At 38.6% G+C, this 22,803-nt stretch overlaps 1 protein-coding gene across 2 annotated transcripts in view; it reads left to right on the top strand.

Moving 5' to 3' along the window:
• SRBD1 (S1 RNA binding domain 1) overlaps positions 1 to 16,358 on the top strand; it is a 222,224-nt gene extending 205,866 nt beyond the window's left edge. For both annotated transcript variants that reach the window (XM_082851880.1, XM_082851879.1), the window contains exons 20-21: positions 11,913 to 12,097; positions 15,410 to 16,358. In XM_082851880.1, coding sequence (XP_082708006.1) covers positions 11,913 to 12,097; positions 15,410 to 15,699 — 475 coding nt within the window. In that variant the 3' untranslated portion in view covers positions 15,700 to 16,358. The remainder of the gene's footprint in view (positions 1 to 11,912; positions 12,098 to 15,409) is intronic.
• The last annotated feature ends 6,445 nt before the right edge of the window (positions 16,359 to 22,803 follow it).

The raw sequence follows: 22,803 nt of genomic DNA, 5'->3' as shown, positions 1-22,803 counted from the left end.
TCTTTATCTCTCACCCCTCCACTGCTAATTCCAATCCTATATTTCAGTATCTCTAGTCCAGGCCTTTCTCTTAAGCTCTAGCTCTCCTTTTCCATTTACCTGTGAGAGATTTTCTCATGAATATCTTAGCAGCTCCAACTCAATATATCTAAAACTAAAACTTGTATCCTCCTTTCTCCCTCCCTTTATAACTCCCTCTTTTCCTCCCACTAATCCTCCTCAACGGCCCCATATAAAAATAAGACAGGGCTTCCCTGGTGGCACAGTGGTTGAGAGTCTGCCTGCCAATGCAGGGGACACGGATTCGTCCCCCGGTCTGGGAAGATCCCACATGCCGTGGAGCTGCTGGGCCCGTGAGCCATGGCCTCTGAGCCTGGGCGTCCGGAGCCTGTGCTCCGCAACGGGAGAGGCCACGACAGTGAGAGGCCCGCGTACCGCAAAAAAAAAAAAAAAAAAAAAAAACAAGACAGACAAACAAAAAGGCTTGGTCTTCCTCTCTTATCCCATGATGAATAGTTAATGGCACTACTGTCTTTCCATTAATCAAGGCTGGAGTTAACAGATTGTTCATTCATTCATTCATTAAACACATACCTTCTGAGTGAGTACCTGCTGTATTCCAGGTACTGTTCTGCAATCTTGGAGTACATTCAAAGATCCCAGCTCTCAAGGAGACAGATAGTGTACAACCAGCATAATAAATAAATTGTATAGTTGATAAAGGTGATAAGATCAGTGGGAAAAAGAAAGCAGAGTAATGGGGATCAGGGTTACCAGGGTTATGGATAAGGGCTTGCCAATTTAAGTAGGGTGGTCAGGGTAGACCTAATTGACAAGGTGACATTTGAGCAAAGTCTTGATGGAAGTAAAGGAGTTAGCTGTGCAGATATCTGGGGGAAGAGTGTTCCAGGAAGAGGGACCAGACAGTGTAAAGGCCCTAATGTGGGAGCAGGCCTGGCATGATCAAGGAATAGCAAGGAAGCCAGTGAGGCTAATGCAGAGTGAGCAAGGGAGAGAAAAATAGGAGATCAGGTGAAAAGGGCATTGGGAGGCTATTATAGGGACTTGGCCTTAATTCTGAGCCAGAATCAGGAGCCACAGCAAGGTTTTATGCTGAAGAGTGACATGCTCTGACTTACATGTTAAAAGGATCCTGTTGTTTGCTGTATTAGGGGGACTATAAGGAGTGGTGGTAGAAACAGGGAGACAAGTTAGACTAAGTGCAATAATCCAGGTGAAAGATGTTGATGACTGAGACTAAAATGATAAAAGAGTTGGTAAGAAGTTATCGGATTCTAGGTATATTTTTAAAGAAGAGTCAATATGATTTGCTGACAGATTGAATGAAGGGTATGAAAGACAGTAATTGTGGATGTGAATGACAAAAATTATGTGAATGCCAGAGACACTGGAGGATGAAGTAGAAACTCATTGTAAAGGAGGGCAATGGGGGAAGAGAGAAGTTAAAGAACTAAACTTTGATCACCACTCCCCAGTGGTGTCTTCTAGTCTCATGGCTTTAGGACACAGACTGATATGACATTATTTGTTTAATGAAAGAATAAATGATAGAAATAAAGAATGAAAGATGACTACATAGGAGAAGACTGAGGAAACAGAACTACTTAGTAATTGACAATTTTGTTTTTATTATAAATTTATTTATTTTTTAAATTTTATTTATTTTTGGCTGCGTCGAGTCTTTGTTGCTGTGCGTGGGCTTTCTCTAGTTGCGGCGAGTGGGGCTACTCTTCGTTGTGGTGTGCGGGCTTCTCATTGCGGTGGCTTCTCTTGTTGCAGAGCATGGGCTCTAGGCGCACAGGCTTCAGTAGTTGTGGCACGCGGGCTCATTAGTTGTGGCTCGCGGGCTCTAGAGCCCAGACTCAGTAGTTGTGGCACACGGGCTTTGTTGCTCTGCGGCATGTGGGATCTTTCCGGACCCGTGTCCCCTGCATTGGCAGGTGGATTCTTAACCACTGCGCCACCAGGGAAGCCCAGGAATTGACAGTTTTAATAGAGCAAAATGAAGTGTCTAGCTTTATTCCAATTTTTAAAAATTTTTTATGTAGTCTAAACTGGCTGAGGTCAATGCAGTTGTGTAAGCAAAACTGTTGATAGAACCTCTCGATCATCCTTTCTGCCATTGTGTTGAGTAAGTGCTTCTTTGAGAATATTTTGTGGATTGAAGGGATTTTAGGACCTCCCCAAGTTAAATCCCAAGCCTCCACAGAGTATTGTGTCCAGAGCCTGGGCTTTCCTAGATTTTACAGACTAGAAAACAGAGACAGACCATGACAGAGGATTATTTCCCATTTTCTACCGTCCTCCAGAAATTGCCACAGTGTCTCCATGTGTGAGTGATTTTATCACGCTGGCTCTGCGGGCCCTGAGTGAAATCGCCAGCAGCCTGTGCCCGGGGGTGGGGGTGGGGGGGCGGTTGCCACCCCCCACGCCTCCTCTGGTTTTGTCCTGCCATTCTGGTAGATCAAGAGAGCCAAAGGCAAGTGTCCGATTTCCCCTTTTGCTTGAAGGAGGTACCAGGAGGTAGTGCTTTGTGCTGCAGATTATGCTGATTGGTACGTGTCACAGTGAGACCTGGCACTCTCCCAAAGAATCTGCTGCATTAAGAATTTGATTCACTCCAGATAGTTAAGCTTGAAAGTTGTTATGTTCTTGATTTAACTTGAGAAATGCCAGGAAATTTAATGTTAAATTTTTACTCGGCACTCATTTTGATAAAGCTTTAGCTAGTATTTAATTGTTATTTCTATTTTGGCCATCAGGGAAAATTTTTTAAAGGTTAGTTTCTAGAAGTGGTTAACAGCCTGTGTAGCAGGAATATGACATGCAGCACCAAAATGATGGACTAGGTAAGTTGTCTTTCGAGGGATGATTTATATCAGTATCTGCACTATTCTAATAGTAATGTGATATTTCCTTTATTACTGAGGATATACCTATTTCTGACCCTTAGATCAATGTGGAAAAGTATGTTTTCAGAGAGTAAATAACCATTAACTTAAAATTCAGGTCTGGAACAGGAGTAATCATATAACCTCACAAAATATTTTCCTGGGGACAGGAGCTCTTCTGTACAAAAGCCAAGCACTGTTTAGTCTTAATTTACGGAAAAAACTTGTGTCTGGTTTTTAAGACCAGAAGTTGCTCAAACAGTACAAACTTCCAATTATAAGATGGATAAGTTCTAGAGATCTAATGTACAGCATGGTGATTATAGTTAATAATATTCTATTATATACTTGAAAGTTGCTAAGAGAGTAGATCTTAAATGTTTCACCCCCCAAAAAAGAAATGGTAATTATGTGACCCGATGGGGGTATTAAGCTAATGCTGTGGTGGTAATCATTTTGCAGTTGTTAAGTGTATCAGATCAACAGGTTGTACACCTTAAACTTATACAATGTTATGTGTCAGTTACATCTCAATGAAGCAAGCTGGTGGGGAGAAAACCCACAAAAGTAGAATTAACCCAACAAGGATTCTGTGTTTAGATAAATGAATACATGGATCCCAACTGGTACTTCTGGGCTAAAAGCAGTTGGGGGCCAAGGGGGTGGAGAGTCCCTTCGGAGGTCCTGCCTTGCTCTCTGCCATGGAGCTAACATAGTCAAACCAGACAGTGACTGGTGGCCCATACTGAAGACCTTTAATGACTGAGCAGATCTCAATCTCTGTTTCTTTCCCATTCCTGTTCAAGGATTGAGCACCTCTGAACTCTTTTGTTTTAGCATTGCTTTCAGAGGTTTTATCACATTCTTCCCAAGTTTATTTTTCTGCCCAGCAAGAAGAGAAGCCTTCTAGCTAATAAGCAGCTGTAATACAGGGAGTTGAGGTTGTTTTTGTTTTAAAAAAAAAAACAAAATGGCAGAAGTAGAGCATTGGTATTCATAGTTTTGACTGTGAGCAATTCAGAAGGCCCATGACTTGCGCTTTGTAATTTTTCGGAGGGGTAAGTCAGTCTAAGTATGTCTAGCACACCTCCCACATCTAAAATTCACTGCAGCTTTATTCTGCATTCACGTGCCAACTAACTTCTACAATGATAAAAACATGTTTCTCTGTGGGAAACTTTCCTGAAAAGAAACCCAGCTACAAATGCTGTAAAATAAATGAAGATTTGATAAACAGACCTAAAAAGTTACTTGCAAATTTGAAAGATCTTAAATTTTTCTGGACTTGCCTCACAAGAGCTGGCAGCATTCGGACATGAAAATTAAGGCAGAATCTTTTCTGGCTTTTGATAAGTGATGTCTTAGGATGTGTATCAGTTAGTTACTGCACATTAACTTCTTCTATGGAACTATGATTAGACAATATTAGATTGCCTTTTCATAAAGAGACATAGCATCATAAAAGAGAGACCAAACCTAAAGATGATAAAAGGACAGATTACTAAAAGTGATTTTTGGTGTTTGTTTTTTTCTTGTTAATACTATAGTTAAAAACCCAAACAGCTTACTATAATTCCCAGGAAGTAACATTCATCATATTTTTGAAAGTGCTTTCACAAAAGAAAAAAATGATGAAAGAGATTCTACCCATATGAGAATCAGATGACCAGGATGTGGGATACTTAGGAACTGATTGTCATATCTGATGTCTTACACACTGTTCTAACACACGCTGCATGAAGTTTTGGGCAAGGCTAGTAGAGGTAAATAGGAGGTTTAAGAATCTGAGATGGTGCCTAACTTCCCACAGCTCACTGTAGAGGCAGTACAGTGCCAGACTGCTGAGGGTTCAGATCATGCCTATTTGATTTGGGAAAGTTATTCAGCCTCCCTCTACCTCATTTCCTTATCTGTTAAATGAGGATAATAATAGTACCTATCTCATGGGATTGCATGAATTAATATACATAGAATTCTTAGCACCTGGAACGGAGTAAACTATTGTTATTGCTATAGTCATTGCTGTTATTTTTGTCGTGATTGAGAAGGGGCTGTCAAGCTGACTCATAAAAGAAAAGGGGGGGTTGATTTACAGCTTTTAGTTTCCGAGGGAAAAAAATGTTTTACCATGTGAGCCAGATATAATTAAATTATAATATAATTTAACATTGTTCATTAATGTTAACACTGGGTCCTGGAATTGAAGAAAACACTGGTTTCTCACCTGAGTATCTGGAGTAGCCTTGTAGTACCCAGTGGAACAGAAGTGAGAGGGAGTTGCCGACCAGCCATAAAGTTGTGCTTGCTTCAGTCTCTTCCAGGCTCCAAAGTATTTGCCCTTCTCCTTCTCTTCTCTTCTTCAGGTTTAGATCACTCAGTCTGGAGCCTGAAACTCAGTAGGGTATTGATTTAGTCTCCCATTATCTCCCTTTTCCCCTTCCTGTCCCCACTCTAGCTATGGATTTTAATCTTAGCCTGTCTTCTGACTCTCTGTGTGACCATAAGCAAATCCCTTTGACCTCAATTGCCCACTCTTTAAATGGAATAAAAATGGCTCTGCGCATTCAGAGGACAACTGGGGAGATTTATGGAAATGCATTTTCAAATTTCTTAAAAGGAGGATTCCTTGACAGGATGGAATTCATAGTAAAAAGGCTATTTCCCAAGGAAGAAAGTTCTTTATTACAGTACATGGGCTTTATCACCTAGTAGTGCCAGAGCTGTTTAATTTTAGCTCTGCTATCACTAGCCTGTATGTTTTTGAATCCTACTTTTTTATTTGCCCTCCTCTTTCAAATATTCACAGGCACTAATCCACGTTATGGCTTTACAGACAGTAAATTAAATTACATGAATTCTGAACACAGTGTTTTTGAGCTGTAGAGAGTCCGCAGCCTTTGAAACCACTAACTTAATTTTGTATAACTCTTATTCGGTAACTCAAAAAGAGCCAAACTTTTTCCTTTTGAATTTGGTTTAAAAAATAATAATAAATTGCTCCCAGGCAGTGGTCCTGGGTGCCAGATTTTATCTGGGATCTAAATCTTCTGTCTACATTGAAAATCTGCCAGAGTTAAGAGGTAAGCAATGCTAATGAAGATGTGATATATGACTTTTACCTTAGCTACAACCTTGTGGTCTCAGCTATGTGACTTTGGGCAGGTCACTTAATCTATCAGAGTTTAGATTTCCTTATCTGCAAATTTATATCCACAATAAATTGTTGAGAGAATTAAATGAACTTTAAATCTTTATTGAGCACTTTCAAAATGTCTATTTGTCTGCATATAAAATCCTACCTCTGAAAGAGCAGATATAAGTGGAAGATTATTCCAATAGACTCTCAGTACTTAAATTAGAATAAGTTCATTCAAGGCAAAAGCTCTGTTACCATCTTTCATAGAGTCTTCTTCCACAGTAAATGAATACTTAGCTGAACACTTTTCTAAATTATTTTTAATTCACTTTAGCATTTTGTCACATTCCTTTGAAGAGCCTTGGTTTTAGCAAATCTTTATCATTTGAGGGTGTTGTGTGTGTCTGTGTGTATAAGTATGAGCATGTTTAAAACAACCCAGACTCAATGGAAAGAGTATGATCACACTGAGTAATTGGGTTGTTTGGGGGTTTTCTGTGTTTTTTTAATGGGGATTATTGTTTTAACAAGTGTAATAAAACTGATTTTCCTTTGTCACTTGTAAATTTATTTCTAAGATAAGATTTTAGAAATCTTTAGAGCAGTAATCACAATATACACACACACACACACACACATTTGGTTTTTTAAATTATATCTTTAATTATATCATAATATGTCATACCTAGTAAGTGGTTCTGAAATAGGAAAAGCTACGTACAAATCAATGCTGCTTATTCTTTGTGGCATTGGTTATTATTTCACTGATCTTAGATATTTTTTTGATGTAACTGTATAAGCAATGTCTTCTTCAACTATTTCTAAAGAGAAGATCATCCTAAATCTCACACTTTTAGAGGATATCACATTTTAACTGGCTTTTTTTTTTTTACGAAGTCAATTCCCTGTACTAAATTGCTAAAATAAAATAAAACAGCTTTCTAAGAATATGTTTGTTCTCCTACATACAATTAATGCAATGTGCATTGAGTATCCAGTTTCTGTGCACGTATCAATATAACAGACTTTTGAAAAAGGAGGAAACATTTACTAAGTTCTTCAAAGTTAGAAGCAGGTAAAGTCTGATGCTTATAAACCAAGTCTTTTGGAAGACAAACTGCATTCCTTAATCTATGGCAGCTTCTCCTTTTTGGTTCTTCTTGTTTTTTTCTGCTGCTCATAGATCCAAGAGTGTGTTTAGATGCAGAAGGTGCTCCAAAGACACTCTGAATGTTTCCAAGCAATGACACTGAAAGTGCCCCCCTGCCACCCAGATAGCTGCATACCATTTAAAACTATACTTTCAGATCAAAGTCTATAAAGGCTTTCAGAACAACCTTGTTAACCCTTTCTGAAAGGGTTACATTTTTAAAAAGTTTATGTGCAGTATATAAGTTATCAAAAGCTATTAAGTTCTTACGAAAAATCACTTGCTATAACTTTCCATGGCTGATGATACACTAGCAAAAGCCATTTCAGTATCACCTTCACTAGGTATCTACTAGCTTCTAATTAAGCACAGTCAGTTGGTTGTTCTGTGGGCCTCTCTGTAAATGCACTCTACTTGAATTTACTATTACTTGTGGATTTTGCACCAGCAGAGATTTTTAAGGATTCTGGCCCAGTTCAGTTTCTCGGTTTAACAAAGAGGTTAGAAATTGGAAAAGATTCTTTGATGTTGATGAAAGTGCAGTTCACACTGCCACCCCTTTGATTTGACTGCTGAAACAGCAGATGTGGTAAAGCCACACTCCTTTAAGTGAAACTAAAGTGTGCTGCTACACGCTCACCTGGGTGAATTTCAGCTCCTGGTAGATAGTGTAAAGGGGTAGCAGGTTTCCCTCCTTAGGCACGTTGGAATTTATATTTAGTCTTTATTATTAAAAGCAGTAAAATTTTAAATATATATAGAATCTGTGGTTTTCGGTATAACAAATTATTGCCGAACTTTTGTGTCCCACCTCTTCCTCTATAATCTGTTAAGAAGGCCAGGTTAGCTCTTAGAGTGTAAGCTCTCTGTTAAATCATTGACTGCCGTCTGCCTGTATTGCAAATAATGACCTGCTTTATCTGTAACTACTTTTTCTAAAATGACTGTGCTCTTGCATTTATTGGTTTATTGATGTGATTACTTTAAGACAGTAAAAACTAATGGATAAAAATAAAGTGTAAAAGTCTCTTTTAAAAGTGTCCTGAGTGGATAGACAACTAGAAGTACTTTGCCCTTGCAACATGGTTCTTTGCAGAGTCTTAAATCCGGTGTGTTTAGCCCACAAAGCACATGTTAATATTAAGTTGTTTTTAAAGTGATGGAGTTGGATCACCACGGTTCTTCTGTGCTCTGTGGGGTATCATGTTGCTTTAGTGTAATGAGTCCTGGGCTCCTAAATTTTTTTCTCCATGCTGGAAATGATTACATAAAACTGAATGGCTATATCTGAAGTCTTAATGAATCTTGAGAATTTCTTATTCTTCAGGAAAAATATTACAAAGACTTTTCTTATTTTTTGAGGGGGAAAACTAGCATTTGTAACAAGTTTCTGTTAAAAATATCAGCGATTTTAGGTTATATAGCATTCTGTTTGAAAAACAAGCAGTCTTTCTGCTGCAAGGTCTGTATTTTAACTTTGTGCAGATGTGTGCTGAAAGAACATGATGTGCTTATTTGTTGCATTTATGCTACTTTCTTACTTTAAGTAAGATGGATGAAATTACATATTAAATAAAAACAGCAGGTCAGACAGCAGTCCTTAGCAAACTGAAAGCCTTCCAGAGACAGTGGAGAAAATGAGACTATGATTTTAATAACGCATGGACTTTTGAGAGAATTGTCTACTTAAATGCATACATATAATAATTTCTCTGTGGGATTTATCAGTGTTAACTGTCTAATGTTTAAAACTAATCTGCCATTAAATTGTGTTGGTGAAATGTTACCCAAAGTATTGTTTTATATCTTAACCAAATATAGCACTTTAATTTTGATGTAACTGCGGTTATAAACAGACACACACTGATATGTATAGCATGAAACTCCAGTTGGTGAAAAGAGCTGTTTAGCCTTGGGCAAGTTATTTAACCTCCCTAAACCTCAATTTTCCCTTTCTGTATGATGTGATACCTACCTTTCAGGATTATTGTCAGGATTAAATGAGAACATCTATCAAGCACTGTTTTTTCAGAAAATATTTTTCAGAACATGTTCACATACATTCTTACGTTCACATAAAGTACAGTGTGTTTTTATATGGTACTTTTGAGCCAGAAAGTACTTTGTATTGTGTATTTCTTATTATACTCAATTATAAAATGAAACTGTGTATTGGACATTACTTATTACACTCGATTCTAGAGTAAAAATTGAGAATAATGTAGAATAAATTATTCTTACGTTATTTAAAGAACACATGTTTATTGAGTGGCTACTGAGCAAGAAACATTGTTTCCTATCATTTACAGTTGAATATATTTGAAATCCAATAATGGAGAGGTCAAACTCAAGCTATTCCCAGTTCATTTTATAGTCCCTCTCCCCTTTTGTTTCCTGTTTTCCTTTTTCTGCAACCCTGTTGTAACTTTAAGAAAGTTTTCAAAATAAAAAAGCATCTGACTTTGTTTCATAGTCATTTAAAAATGGGGTTGATCAATACTGAAGCATTAGCTAGGAGCACAGTTTGGTGCTTTTTTATTGATTTCAGTTACCATTGCCCTCAGGCTTGTGTGTGTGAGGATGAAAATAATATATGAAATATGCACCCAGGTTAAACAAACCAATATTCTTTGTACATCTGTAACCACTATAAACAGAATTCTTTATATGGAAGTTACTTTAGGAGCAGTTAGTTACACACACACACACACACACACAAACACACACACACACACACAACCTTAAGACTCCAAGTAGCCTCCTGAGCCAGTGTTTTTGTTATTGAGACCAAGACTTGTACATTACCTTGGGAAGTTTCTGCCTTTTAGTTACTTTTATTAGTTATAAAATGCTATTCAAGGTTATTATAGATTTTCAACTCATGAATATACTATTTTGGCATTTTATCAGTTGATTGTAAGCCAGAATCTTGGGGATTTGAAAGATGTTCTGCTAAATAGCCAGTTGCAGACCAGTCAGGCCAAGAGGGTAAATAGCAGGGAAGTCTGCTCAGCAGGGCCTGTTTTATTTAGAAAGTTGTGCAAGGAAGTTGGCTGTGGGCAGAGGTTGTCATGTGTCATCTGCCCCATCAGTCAGAGCTTTAGCAGCTGTTCCCTGTCACTAGGGCCCTTATGTGCTACTGCTCATCCATCAGCACTAACAGATACCGCTGCCTCTCCGTGGGCCAGGGAAGCCATGGATGCCCAGAGATAAAGTGTGTATCTCACTGGCCATCAGTTGGGATGGAAGCTCATTTAAAAAAAGGGAGCCCAAGCGACAACTCTTTGGTCTTTCATTAATTAAACCCTTAACCAAAATATATTCAAGAAAATAAGATGGATTTTGGTGAATCTGTTTCTGACTAAAAATACAGCTTTGGAAAGGTAGGAGGAACCTCTTTGTTCGAACCCAAAGAGATGCCCCTGGCTAAATGAGAGTTGAGAGAGCTTTCTCCACCAGATAACAGATTATCACTACCGGATTATCACTGAAGAGGTCTTTTCTAGTTGAACACAACAATGTAAGAAAAGACTGAAAATCACAAGCATTCCTTTTGTGATCATGCAGCAACCTGACAAATGGGATACCTCCCAATTCTGATCATAGACAAGCCTCTGTTTCCTTTTCCCCTGTTTGTATTCCAGAGACATCATTAGAGGAAAGGATTTGAGGGCATTAGTATCACTATCTGTCTGATTACTGTGTTGACATTTTTTAAGAGCCATTAATCATAGGGAATGGAACTTGCTGTAGAAAAATACCCAGCCAAGGAATATCAAGAAAGTAAGCTACAGCCTAATATTCAGATGAGATTGAAGGGAAATTCAGCTTAACCCTATAATTGTTTTTTTCTTAATTAACTTATTACTGAACTCCAAAACTAAGTAATTGAGAGGCAGCTGTACAAGCAAGGGAAATGGTAAACATAGCAAAGGGAAATGGAGAAAGACAAATGTTTTTATTTTATAAATATTGCAGCTATATAATATGTAAAGAATATAAAGTAACGTTCATCTTAAGATTATACAATTGAGGTCTTGCTTGCAATGCTTCCATTTTGGAAGAAAGTTACTTTTTCTTTTTGATAATCCCCGCATATCTTTTCTGTTGACTCTGAATGCTTAATGTACTTGATATTATTTAGTCCATGTGAGGCTTGACTGTTGATGGAATTTGAGAATTATTAGGTTGAGCGTATGCTTGCACAGGTAACACTGTCATCATGGGTACACAGAAGTCAAGAGCGATGATCTGGCATATGAATAGAGTGAGTTATTTGTCAAAAGCTGGCAATGCTTGTTGGATGTTTTGCCAGATTTTGATAGCATCAGTTTATTGTTTGCCTCATAGATAATTCAAATTCAAATAAGTTTTCCTAACTGAAATTTTGGGAAACATGAAGCAAATATAGGTATCCTTATTTAGAAAATATATATGACACTAAACTCTAATGAACATTGCACTGTAAGACGTTTCTGGTGCTGATTCTGAGCAGGTGCTTGAAAAATAGCACAAAAACCTAAAGTTATCCCCTCCCTTTTATTCCCCCAAGACACATCATCTATTATGGCATGGGACACATAGTAGATTTTCAATAAAGACCAATTGATTGATTGATATATGGGTCTGAGATGAATAAGGAGTGACCTGTATAAGGAGATTGGAAAATAAGTAATATTATTAATAAGTGTTGGGGTTTTTTTTTCCTCTGCAGGTTTTTGTCATTTGTTGGAGGGACACTGTGTGAGATTGGCAAGCCTGAAATGCAACAAAAAATAAATTCATTCCTTGAAAAAGAAGGAATAGAGAAAACTGCAGAAAGATTGCAAACAACAGTACACACCTTACAGGTCATCATAGATGGTCTCAGCCAGCCTGAGAGCTTTGACTTTCGAACAGGTAAACAATTGAACTTGAATAACAGCACCTTTCACTTGCATAGCTCACAATAATCCTAAACCGTTGGATTCTCCATTCTCCCATTCTATCCATGAGAAAACTGAAGCGTAGTGACCTTCCTTCAAAGTCATTGCAGCTAGTTAGTATCCAAAGCCGAAGCTGAAAGCCAGGTCTCCAGAACCCTTGTCCCAGGCTTATTTCCCATCACACTAGACTAAGTGCATCATGCAGGTGCTGGCATGTGCATGGAGGCATGTATTCTTCATGATCCTTTTGTAAACTGTTTTTACCTCATAAGAGAAGTCCAAGGTAAAACATTCGATTCACAAACTAAAGTGAATCTTCTCCCTAAATTACAGCCTTCCAAGTTCCTGGATTCTATGTCAATGAACACATTTAACAAATAAGATACTATCTCTCTGTTTATTCTTCTTCTAACTAAAAGTCTCTCAGCTTTCAGCACAGGTAGATGGTGAGGGAAGTATAACAGCCATAGTTGTTGAGAGCAATGACCCGGTGAGAAGGAATTAAGGTTTCAAATGACCTACTTCCCAAGGAAATTTGAATAGGAAGCCCTTAGATTTAAATGAGTCTGTGCTTGTCTCACACCAGTTTTATGATACCATGTTAGGGCTTGGCTCTTTGCATTCTGGGTTGGGCTGTGTTGAGGTGGTTTCTTTGAAAAGGTTTAAGGGAATTTGTGCTAACCCAGCAAGCTCAATGCACTGTTCCCTCAACTGTTGTGTAAGTTTGAAATTAATTTTAAGGTTGGAGAAAAATAAAATGAAACATACAGTAAGACCTGTGCCAGAAATGCAGGAGTAGAAGCCTCTGTGTGGTCCATCCAAAGTGAATATTCCAGTAGACAAATCGATCTCCCTTTGCAGGTATTCTTATGTGTGAACTCCACCTAGGTGTTATCTAGCAGGAATACTAAGTGAGCAGTAGTTTTCAAGCACGGTGGGATTTGAGGGTGCTATGCCTAGAACCACTACATTAGAGGGTTGGCAAATATGCTCTGTACTGGCTTTTCTTGTCCATCTTATTTTTCGGTCTTGGTGTTGATTGCTCCATTATCCCAGTTACACTGTAGACGCAGAGCAAAGATCAATACTCAAATTATATAGTTCAGCTAAACAACCAACGGCTAAGTTGGTCCTTACCTGGTTGAGCAGAAACAGATGCACCTGGGCTCTCAACTGAGCTTACCAGTTGCTGCAGTGTTTATCATTGTGACAAGTGAAATTTCAAATAAATCTCTTTGAAACAAACTTTTGCCCTAGAGTAAGTCACAGTTTCCTAGATGCCTGAGAACTTTCGTTTTAATACTAAAAACATCCCCAGGAAGGAAGGCAGACAGTCTTACTTTTGAAGAGGCAGATAGTATTTTGGATGTTTCTGTATTACAGTATTTATGCTACATCTCTTTTCTTTTCTCCATTTTCTCAAAATTATTTCCTTTCTTGCCTCATTCTTTCTTCATACTCATCCTGTCTTCTGTTTTCCCAGTGACATAATCAATTCTATTTTGTTAACACTGTGGTTGCTAGTTTCCATAATTGGCTTCATCAGAGGCATCCAGGTGACAAAGGACTGAATATGTAGCCTTGGCAATCAAAGTGTTAAAGTTTGCCTGGTACATGGAGGATTTCTGATTTCTCAGTGACCCAGGCTGTCTTCAGAAACATGTTAAGTAGTTCTTGACTCTGATTTTCCATACGAAATTAAACTAAGCAGCTGATCAGGAACCCTTGGGGAATCTGTAGCAGCTGGACCTCTGTAAGAAAGAAGGGGGAAAAAAGTTTCTAAGCATAAAAACAATGCCTATGGGGCCTCAGAGACCATCCTACCTCTGACCCTGATCAACAACTTTGTTTCACGTTCCTTTGACACAGTCCTTGCCCAGTGTAATGGCACATTCAGTGGGTTTTTTGTTTTTGGAATTCACTGCTGCAGCATCAGGTGGAATTCTACACAATCAATTCCAATGTTAACATATTGCTTTTTTATGAAAAAAAATGAGATTTCAGGTTTAAAGAGGGTTTTTGTTTTGTTTTAAAGGCAAAACATGAATTTTTTAAAAACGTTGATTTCAATATGGTTGGGCTGTGGGCGGGGAACCAAGAGGTGACCAGTTGTTAATACAAATGTAAAGGATAGCTTCAACAAGTAATCAGGATAAAGGCAACAGCTGTGGAGGAAAAGGAAATGGAATGGGCGGAGGGGAAAATGAGGTCTTAGTAAAAGGAGATTGGAGCGTAGAATGTGTTCTTTGTTATTAGAGTCAACATTCAGTAATCCTAGGAAAGGGGGCCAAGGGGAGCATGGGTAAATGGGTAAACGGAATCCACAGGTAATCCAAAAGCCCCATTTAAATTGTGAGTTGTAACCTTCTCCACCGTAAAACATTTGTTGTTGTTTTTGTTTTGTTTTAACTAAAGCCATAATGATTCCTTGGCAGGCTTTGTGCCTACCTTTGGGTGTGTAGTGTTAATGAACAGAGAAATGTCCTGGAGTGAGCAAGGGAAGAGGGCTGTAAGGAACTTGAGAACAGAGATCTATGCTTCATCTTTGTCTCTCAAGCACCCAGCGGAGTGCCTGGCCAGGAGGTAATAATAGGGGTTAATAAATGTTGTATGAATTGAATTGAAAGAGGAGAAAGGAGATGAGGAGCTGATCTGGGTTTCTGAGCAATAGATAATCAAGAATCCATAAATGTTGATTGGATAAATATATTCAAGGTGGATAGGAATTGATCCTTGAGTTCAAAATTTATGGGGAGAAGTGAGAAGACCATTTAAATTTCATCCACATTTGACTAAACATTTAGGTATGTTCTACCCCCTTTAAACAGTTTGAGAATTCAGGTACTGGGGGAAAAGCTCCCAATCTTCTATCTCCGAGGGTCTTATTTTCTCAGTGTTTGTGACTTAGCCTTGCATATTCATTGAACAAATATACTTTCTCATCACCTCCTCATAAAGAAGAAAATAAGACGCTCTGATCTAAAATTTTAGTCCTTATGTATAGTGCTAATGTTTACATGCTAGCAAGATAGAATCTGAGGCGAAGGAAGTATCTGAGTAAATTTTCTTGAATTGTTTCTGCTTGGCACATGCTGTTTCTCCAACTAGGATGCCTCTTCTCTGAAGGCAGGCCTGTATCTTCAGCTCCTTTTACGTCCCCCCTCAATGCTTAATACTGGTCTGGGCACACAATCGACACATAGTCCATACTTACTCACTAATCTACGTTGTGTCTAACAGTGCTTTATTATTTACACAAACTGTCTTTTTTCCCCTTTCCTTGTAGATTTTGATAAACCTGATTTCAAGAGAAGCATAGTCTGCTTGGAAGACCTGCAGGTTGGGACAGTTCTTACAGGCAAAGTCGAGAATGCCACCCTATTTGGAATTTTTGTGGATATAGGAGTGGGGAGATCAGGGCTGATTCCCATACGAAATGTAACAGAAGCAAAACTTTCTAAGACGAAGAAGAGAAGGAGTCTTGGGCTGGGCCCTGGAGAAAGAGTGGAAGTCCGAGTACTCAACATTGACATTCCCCGATCTCGGATTACTCTGGACCTCATTCGGGTGTTGTGAGTGTGCCACTGGTGGCCAAACACTGATTTTTATTCCCTCATTTCTACAGTTTGGCAAGAATAAGTCAGATGTTTGTGAGCTCTAGATAGCAGATGAGAAAGAATTCACTTAATATCAGAAGTATTTTCCAGACACTTTCCTTATTATTCCTTCTGGATAAATAGAGAGCTAACGGTTTGATTTCTTTTCCCCTTAAAAAAAGCAACTAATAGACATCTTTATTTGGCTTTATGTAGTAATGATTTTCTGACCAAAATTTTATTTTTTATAACTCATCTTTGACTCCTTTTGCATTTTGTATAATAGATTGTTTCATTTCTACTTGCCAACATGCCTTGCTGGATTTGTATGGAACTATCTTCTTGATTTAAATTGTACAGTGTTTCTTGACAGTAGGGCTGGCAGTACTTAATCCTCTCTTTTTATAGATTTTTTTTAAAAATCAGGCCTTTTGGACTTGACTCATGATTTTCCTTTGCCAGACAAACCAGAGATATCCCAATAAAACAGATCCTGATGTGTTTGTAACCATCAAGTGAATAGCTCGAACTATTTCTCAGAAGGATATACGTATTGATCCCTACAATAAAATTTTGTGGCTAGTGATCTTGTTTTTGCTATGTTGATTCAGTGAATGATCTAAGAGTCAATCTTGATTAACGAAGATGTGGCACATATTCATACAAGTTTCATATAAGCCAACTAACTGTGCCTTTGGGGAAAAGGGAAGCCTCTATTAATTTGAAGAGTGACTTTCTGTTTGACTTATCACAGAAAGGCATATTCTTTCTTAAGCATTAAGATCAAACTCCAGATGGGGATAGAAATGGCCCGCCTAACGATTCAATACAGATCAGGTGTGAAGGGGCAAGAAAAACAAGTAGATGAAGCCAGTCCTCTTAACTCTGTTTTTATTCAGTGGAGATGGTAAATATTAGCCTGACCATACAGGGTAAAAATGATTTAAACGGAGACCACACTGGACGGGTATCTTGTCCATTCTGGCTGCTGTGGTTCATTTCCCTGGTGGAGTCATTTGCATGACTGAATGAGTGCCTGGTTTTCTTCATGTGTAGTGAGTGGATGGTTGGCTAAGGAGGGTGACCAATCCTGCTTGTTTGCCTGGGACAGTCAGTCCTGGTAAATGCTCATTGTCCTGGCATAATTTTTAACAGTGCCACTTTTTATTTCCAAAGTGCCCCATTTTGGATAATAAATCATATGATCACCTTAATAGTCACAGTCCCTTACAAAGTGGTAAATCGGACTGTGTTTATTGACAGTTCTGACTGGTGGTTTATTTTTCTTGAAATATGCAGCCTTCCAACCAGTATACATAGATATTTTTAATAAGTGGGTTCCTTAAAAGTTGTATAACTCAACTCCTGTTTGCCTGATGATTTCATTTCTGAAATGCTTTTTCTCTCTTACTGGTCTTCAACTGACAATGGATCTTAATGTTGTAACTTTAAGTTGATCTTCCCATTCACTCCTCCCAGTTCCTAGTTTGTAGATCAGTGACGAGTGATATGCACCTGAAGAGTTTTATTCTAAAGCATGCAATGTAATTTCAAGCAAATGCCTTTTTTTTTTAATTGAGGTATAGGGGCTTCCCTGGTGGCGCAGTGGTTGAGAGTCCGCCTGCCGATGCAGGGGACATGGGTTCGTGCCCCGGTCCGGGAAGATCCCACATGCCGCGGAGCGGCTGGGACCGTGAGCCATGACCGCTGAGCCTGCGCGTCCAGAGCCTGTGCTCCGCAGTGGGAGAGGCCACAACAGTGAGACGGCCGCGTACCACAAAAAAAAAAAAAAAAAAAAATTGAGGTATAATTGGCATATGACATTATATTATTTTCAGGTATTCAGCATAATGACCTGATATTTGTATATATTGCAAAATGATCACCACAAGGAGTCTGGTTAACATCCATCACCGTACGTAGTCAAACAAATGCTTTGGGGGAAAAGGCCTTCTTCCTGGGCACTTTGAATACAGGAACAGAGCAGTTGACAGTATGAAGCAGCTCTGTTGACCTGGTAGCTAAGCCCTTGGGGACACAAGGAGGACTTGATATTGCACTGGGTTACATGATTTGTCCTGTTCAGCCCAAACATGGTGGTGCTCTATAAGGTGTAGGCTGGGTGAAGAGAGGCACATCTCATTTATCTCGTAACCACAGAATGTAGCATGGTGCTTGGTGGTCAGTATGTCCAACTAGTTCTAGTCCCTATTCTACCAATAATCTACAGTGTGCCTTTGAGCTGGTACCTCTACTTCTCTGGGCCTCCATTTCCCAAGTTTAAAATGGGGATGATGATAAAAAAGCATTCATTTTTCCAGATTGTGTTAGTGGTCTCCTTTGTGCCAGACATTGTGCTAAACACTGACCATACAATTATGATAGAGAAATAGAGATTATCCCTGCCCTTATGGAGCTTGAAGTTTATTGAAGAAGAAAGAATCATTAATCAAAAAATCATATAAAAATATAAAATTACAAGCATGATAAGCAGTGTAATGGTGACAGCATATAATAGATGGATTGACCTTTTCAGAAAAGTCAGAAAATGTTTCATTGGGGCTTAACTGAGATATGAAAAAATGACTGGAATTTAACTGGGACAAATGTTTTATTGACCTTAACAAGAGTTTTTTCTGATAAATGGTGGAGGTGAGAGCCTCATTGGAATGGGTTTAAGAGAAAGTAAGAGGAGTTAGATTGGAAATACTGAACATAGGTAATTTTTCAGGGAGTTTTGCTGTAAAGGAAAAAGAGAAATAAAAGAGTGACTGGAAGGGGGAAATGGAGTCCAGGGAGAGTTTTTGTATTTATTTCAAAGACAGAAGAAATAATAATATATGAAAATGGAAAAGATCCAGGAAAATTTGATACAGGAGACAAAGAGGAGAATTACCAGAATGAGATCACTGAGTGGAGGAGATTGGATAGAATCTAGTGCACAAGTGATTGGTCTAAGATAGGGATACAAAGAGTTCATCCATATTAAAAGAGAGAAGATTGAATATGTGGGCACAGATGCAGGAAGGAAGATAGATGATGGGTGCTCATGGAAGGTCTCTTTGTATTACCTCTATTTTTCTTACTGAAATATAAAAGAAGACTGAGACCAAAGAGCAGAGCAAAAAGGAGTTGAAAGTTCGAGAAGAAAAGAAAAGGTAAGAAAAAAGTGAAAAACCTAGGGAAACAGAGTATGATTTCCAGGCCGTGTTAAATGTTCTACCAGGTTAGTGATCAACTGAATGTAAGATCAGTCAGCTTGGTTATATATTTCTTCATCCACATCAATTATGTGGTACAGGTCCAGATTAGGTGGAGAGACGGATCTAATCAGTCAGGTTTGGGAGTTTGCCAAGTGAATACAATAGAAAGAAGGGCAAGGAAGTTGAAGGCATGTGAACAGTGAAATCACTGAACGTGGAATTTAAGCCCAATAAGAAGAAAAGTAAGAATATGAGGGGAGAGTGAGGAGAAGTGAGAAAGAATAGGATTGACGGATTATAGGTCCTGATGGAGCAAGTGTTATAGTGGGAATAATAGAGGGTATAATGGATGGGAAAGAGTGGTTGTCAAAAGTTGGATGCTTATTAACTCTGAAATTACAGTTTTAGGAGTGGTTTTGTAACAATGGGTAGGGCATGGTAGGGGGACAAGGATAAGCTCATTAGAGAAGAGGAAGTGAAAGAACTGAGAATTCAGGATTATCTATATGTGCAATGATTTTTGGAGACTGTCGCAGTAATGCAGGTATAAAGTAATGGTGACTTGGACCAGAATGTTAGTGTTAGAAAAGGTGAGAAGTGGTGGGATTCCGGATGCAGTTCAAAGGTAAAGGTATAGTCAAACAGGGTTTCCTGGTGTATTGGATGCAAGATGTGAGACACACAGGAGTCTAGGATGGTTTTTGGCCTAAGGAACCAGAAGGATGAAATTGTTATCTACTAAGATAGGAGGGAAGTTTTGGTGAAAAAGTTCATTTTGGACAGGTTAAATTTGAGATATTCATTAGACGTCTGAGTGGAAATGACAGGTAGACTGTTGGCTATTTCAGTCTGAAGTTCAGGAGAGAAGGCTAGACTGGAGACCTAAATTGGTAGTCAGCAGTGTATAACTGTACTTACAGCCATGAGACTGTTTAAGATCACCAATGGAATGAGTAGAAATAATACGGAGCAGAGAGAGATCCAAGAGCTGGGTTGTTGGAAATCTAAGACACTCAGCTGTAAATTCTTTGACCATCTCTGTAGGGGCAGGGATTTTGTCTTGTTGTGGCACAGTCTTCTAGATGTATATTCAGAATTCTCCCCTTCTTCCTTACTAAGGGAATTCTCATTTGAGGGGATCAATAATGTGACTGGTGGATGTGGATGTGGCTGTGTGATATAGCTCTGGCTAGAGAGTGTAGGCAAAAGCCATGGGGTGAGGTTCTAGGAAGGCTAGAAAGAGTTGGGGGGGGTGGTCAGGCTCAACTATTATGCTTTTCTTATCCTTTGCCCTGGCCCTCCTTCCTGCTTGGAGTGCACGTAGAATGTGGAAGTGCTGGAGGGCAAACAGTGCATCTCCAGCACTAGATAGCAACTGCTGAACAGAAAGACAGAAAGTTCCTGAATCCATCTTGGCATTGTGGAGGCACTAAAGCAGTCTTGAACTAACTGCCTACTCTAGACTTCACACTATGTGAGAAAAACAAGAGCTTCATGTATTCATTTCAGCTATCGGGGGGCGAACGGAGGTTTACAGAAAAATGTATTCCCTGATATACATTTGTGCTGTACCCTACCCCCTCTACATGTAAAAATGCCTGGCATGTGATAGGTACTCACCGAATGTTGACTGAGTGGATGAATAAATAGCTAATAAAAGAGTTCAATAAAATGGTTAAATATAAGTTTTCAGAAGAATCCAGTTTTCCTTAATCATGTTAAACAATACGATGGAATAAATGGTTCCTATATATTACAACAGCACACTATAAAATATCTAAAATAGGGCTTCCCTGGTGGCACAGTGGTTAAGAATCCGCCTGCCAATGCAGGGGACACGGGTTCGAGCCTTGGTCTGGGAGGATCCCACATGCCGTGGAGCAACTAAGCCCGTGCGCCACAACTACTGAGCCTGCGCTCTAGAGCCTGTGAGCCACAACTACTGAGCCCGCATGCCACAACTACTGAAGCCCACGTGCCTAGAGCCCGTGCTCCGTAACAAGAGAAGCCACCACAATGAGAAGCCCGTGCACCACAATGAAGACCCAATGCAGCCAAAAATTAATTAATTAATTGATTGATTGATTTAAAAATCTAAAAATTAATAAGCAATGTGCAAGATTAATATGAAGAAAAATTATAAAACTTTACTATTGAATATGAAATAAAAGCAGAATATGTTAAAGTATACTGTGTTCCTGGACTGGAAGACATGATATTGTAGAAAGATTAGTCCTCCAAAAATTATCATATCTAGATAGATAGATAGATATGGATAGATATAGATGTAGGTATATCTACCTTTGCCAAAATTTCAATCATCATTTTTGCCAAAATTTCAATCATCATTTCAATCAACTTTGCTTTTTGTTTGTATGTTTGTTTGTTTATTCAAACTTAAATTAAAAATTAAAGTTATTTGGAAGAGTGTGAAAAAGGTCAAATCAATATCTTAAAGGAATAATTGAGGTGGATGATATGGGGGAATTTGTCCTGTCAGATATTAAAGTATACGCAAAAGCTTCTATCATCTAAATAGTGTCGTACTAGCACAGGAATAGACAAACAGAAGAGTGGAATAAACAGAGAATTTAAAATCAATGGGAATTTAATATATGTTAAAAGTGGCATTCCAGATTGGGGCAAAATCATATTGCCACACTAACACAAAAATTAGTTCCAGATGAATTAAACATAAATAAAATTTTTAAAGAACTACAAACAAACATAGAAGGGCTTTGAGAACTGACTAAATAGCCATGTTTTTGGCACACAAGAAAAAATAGAGGAAACATGGGCCTATAGACCTAAAAGTTCCATTCAGAAGACATTTGTTGGACACCTCCTATGAGACCCTGTGCCAGGTGCTGGGGATGAAAGATGAATATGGTATCTTGATGATGTCTGTAGCCTAGAGGAGTTGGAATTTAAGCTGCAGCAAAGAATATCTTAAGTTAAATATCGTGGGCATTTTGGAGTTAAACCTGGCTGCTATCTACTTCAGAATATAGTGTCATCCCATCTCATTTGAAGCCACAAGACCCTTTTGGAATGCTTGGTTTTGGATTAATGGAGTGCTTGTGTTGAGGGTGTCTATACATCTAACCCTGACCTCAGAGTTAGCACTTGTGTTAAAATTGGAGATGGAAAGAAAGGACAGGATGGAAAAACCAAAAATATATTTAGTTGATCTTTTTATTTTGGCTTCCTGCCTAAAATTAGTCATAATGAGTTGGATTTAAATAACAGATCATGGAGAAGTCCTGAATGACTGGGCTCATTGCCAAAGCAGTCCGTTCCACAGGAAGAAAGATATAGATTTCTTCCCACTCACTCATTTTACATGGTGAGGATGATTCTGTGCATGATGACTGCATTTATTATTTAGAGGGAGAGTGGGATAAGCAGACTCTTGTCCTGTCAGTACTAAAAATTACCTTTTTAGAAATTAATTTAAAAACCACCCCCAGAAAAGATTTGCTGTTCTCTTACCTCATATCAAGAATCTATATAAGGATTGCAGTATCCCCCCACTAAATATTTTTTAAAGAAAAAAGTCTAACCCTGAAGAAAGAAAATAAATTATTAATCTAAATACTACAGGGAAACCTCTCAGGGAGCAGAGAATTTGTCACAACTATATATAGCTCATCTAATGTGACAGGTCTGAAATGTTATGTAGCTCAATCCTACAGAAAAATCTAAAGTTGAAGATACAGTGGTAAGGGGAGAGATGGGGTAAGGGAGGGGAGAAAAAAGCATTGGAATAGCCCAGCTTTGTTTTGTCTCAAGTTTCAAGTCTTGTTTTATCCAAGCAATTAGGCCAAGTGTAAGTCTCCAGATTTGTTGCAGTATTTTTTTTGCAAAAGCAGTCAGGTAAT

Source organism: Leucopleurus acutus, assembly GCF_964270905.1.
Source record: "Leucopleurus acutus genome assembly, chromosome: 12".
Classification (NCBI taxonomy): Eukaryota; Metazoa; Chordata; class Mammalia; order Artiodactyla; family Delphinidae; genus Leucopleurus; species Leucopleurus acutus.
The sequence above is the reverse complement of the archived record's forward strand: the minus strand, read 5'-3'. Positions and strand labels throughout refer to the sequence as shown.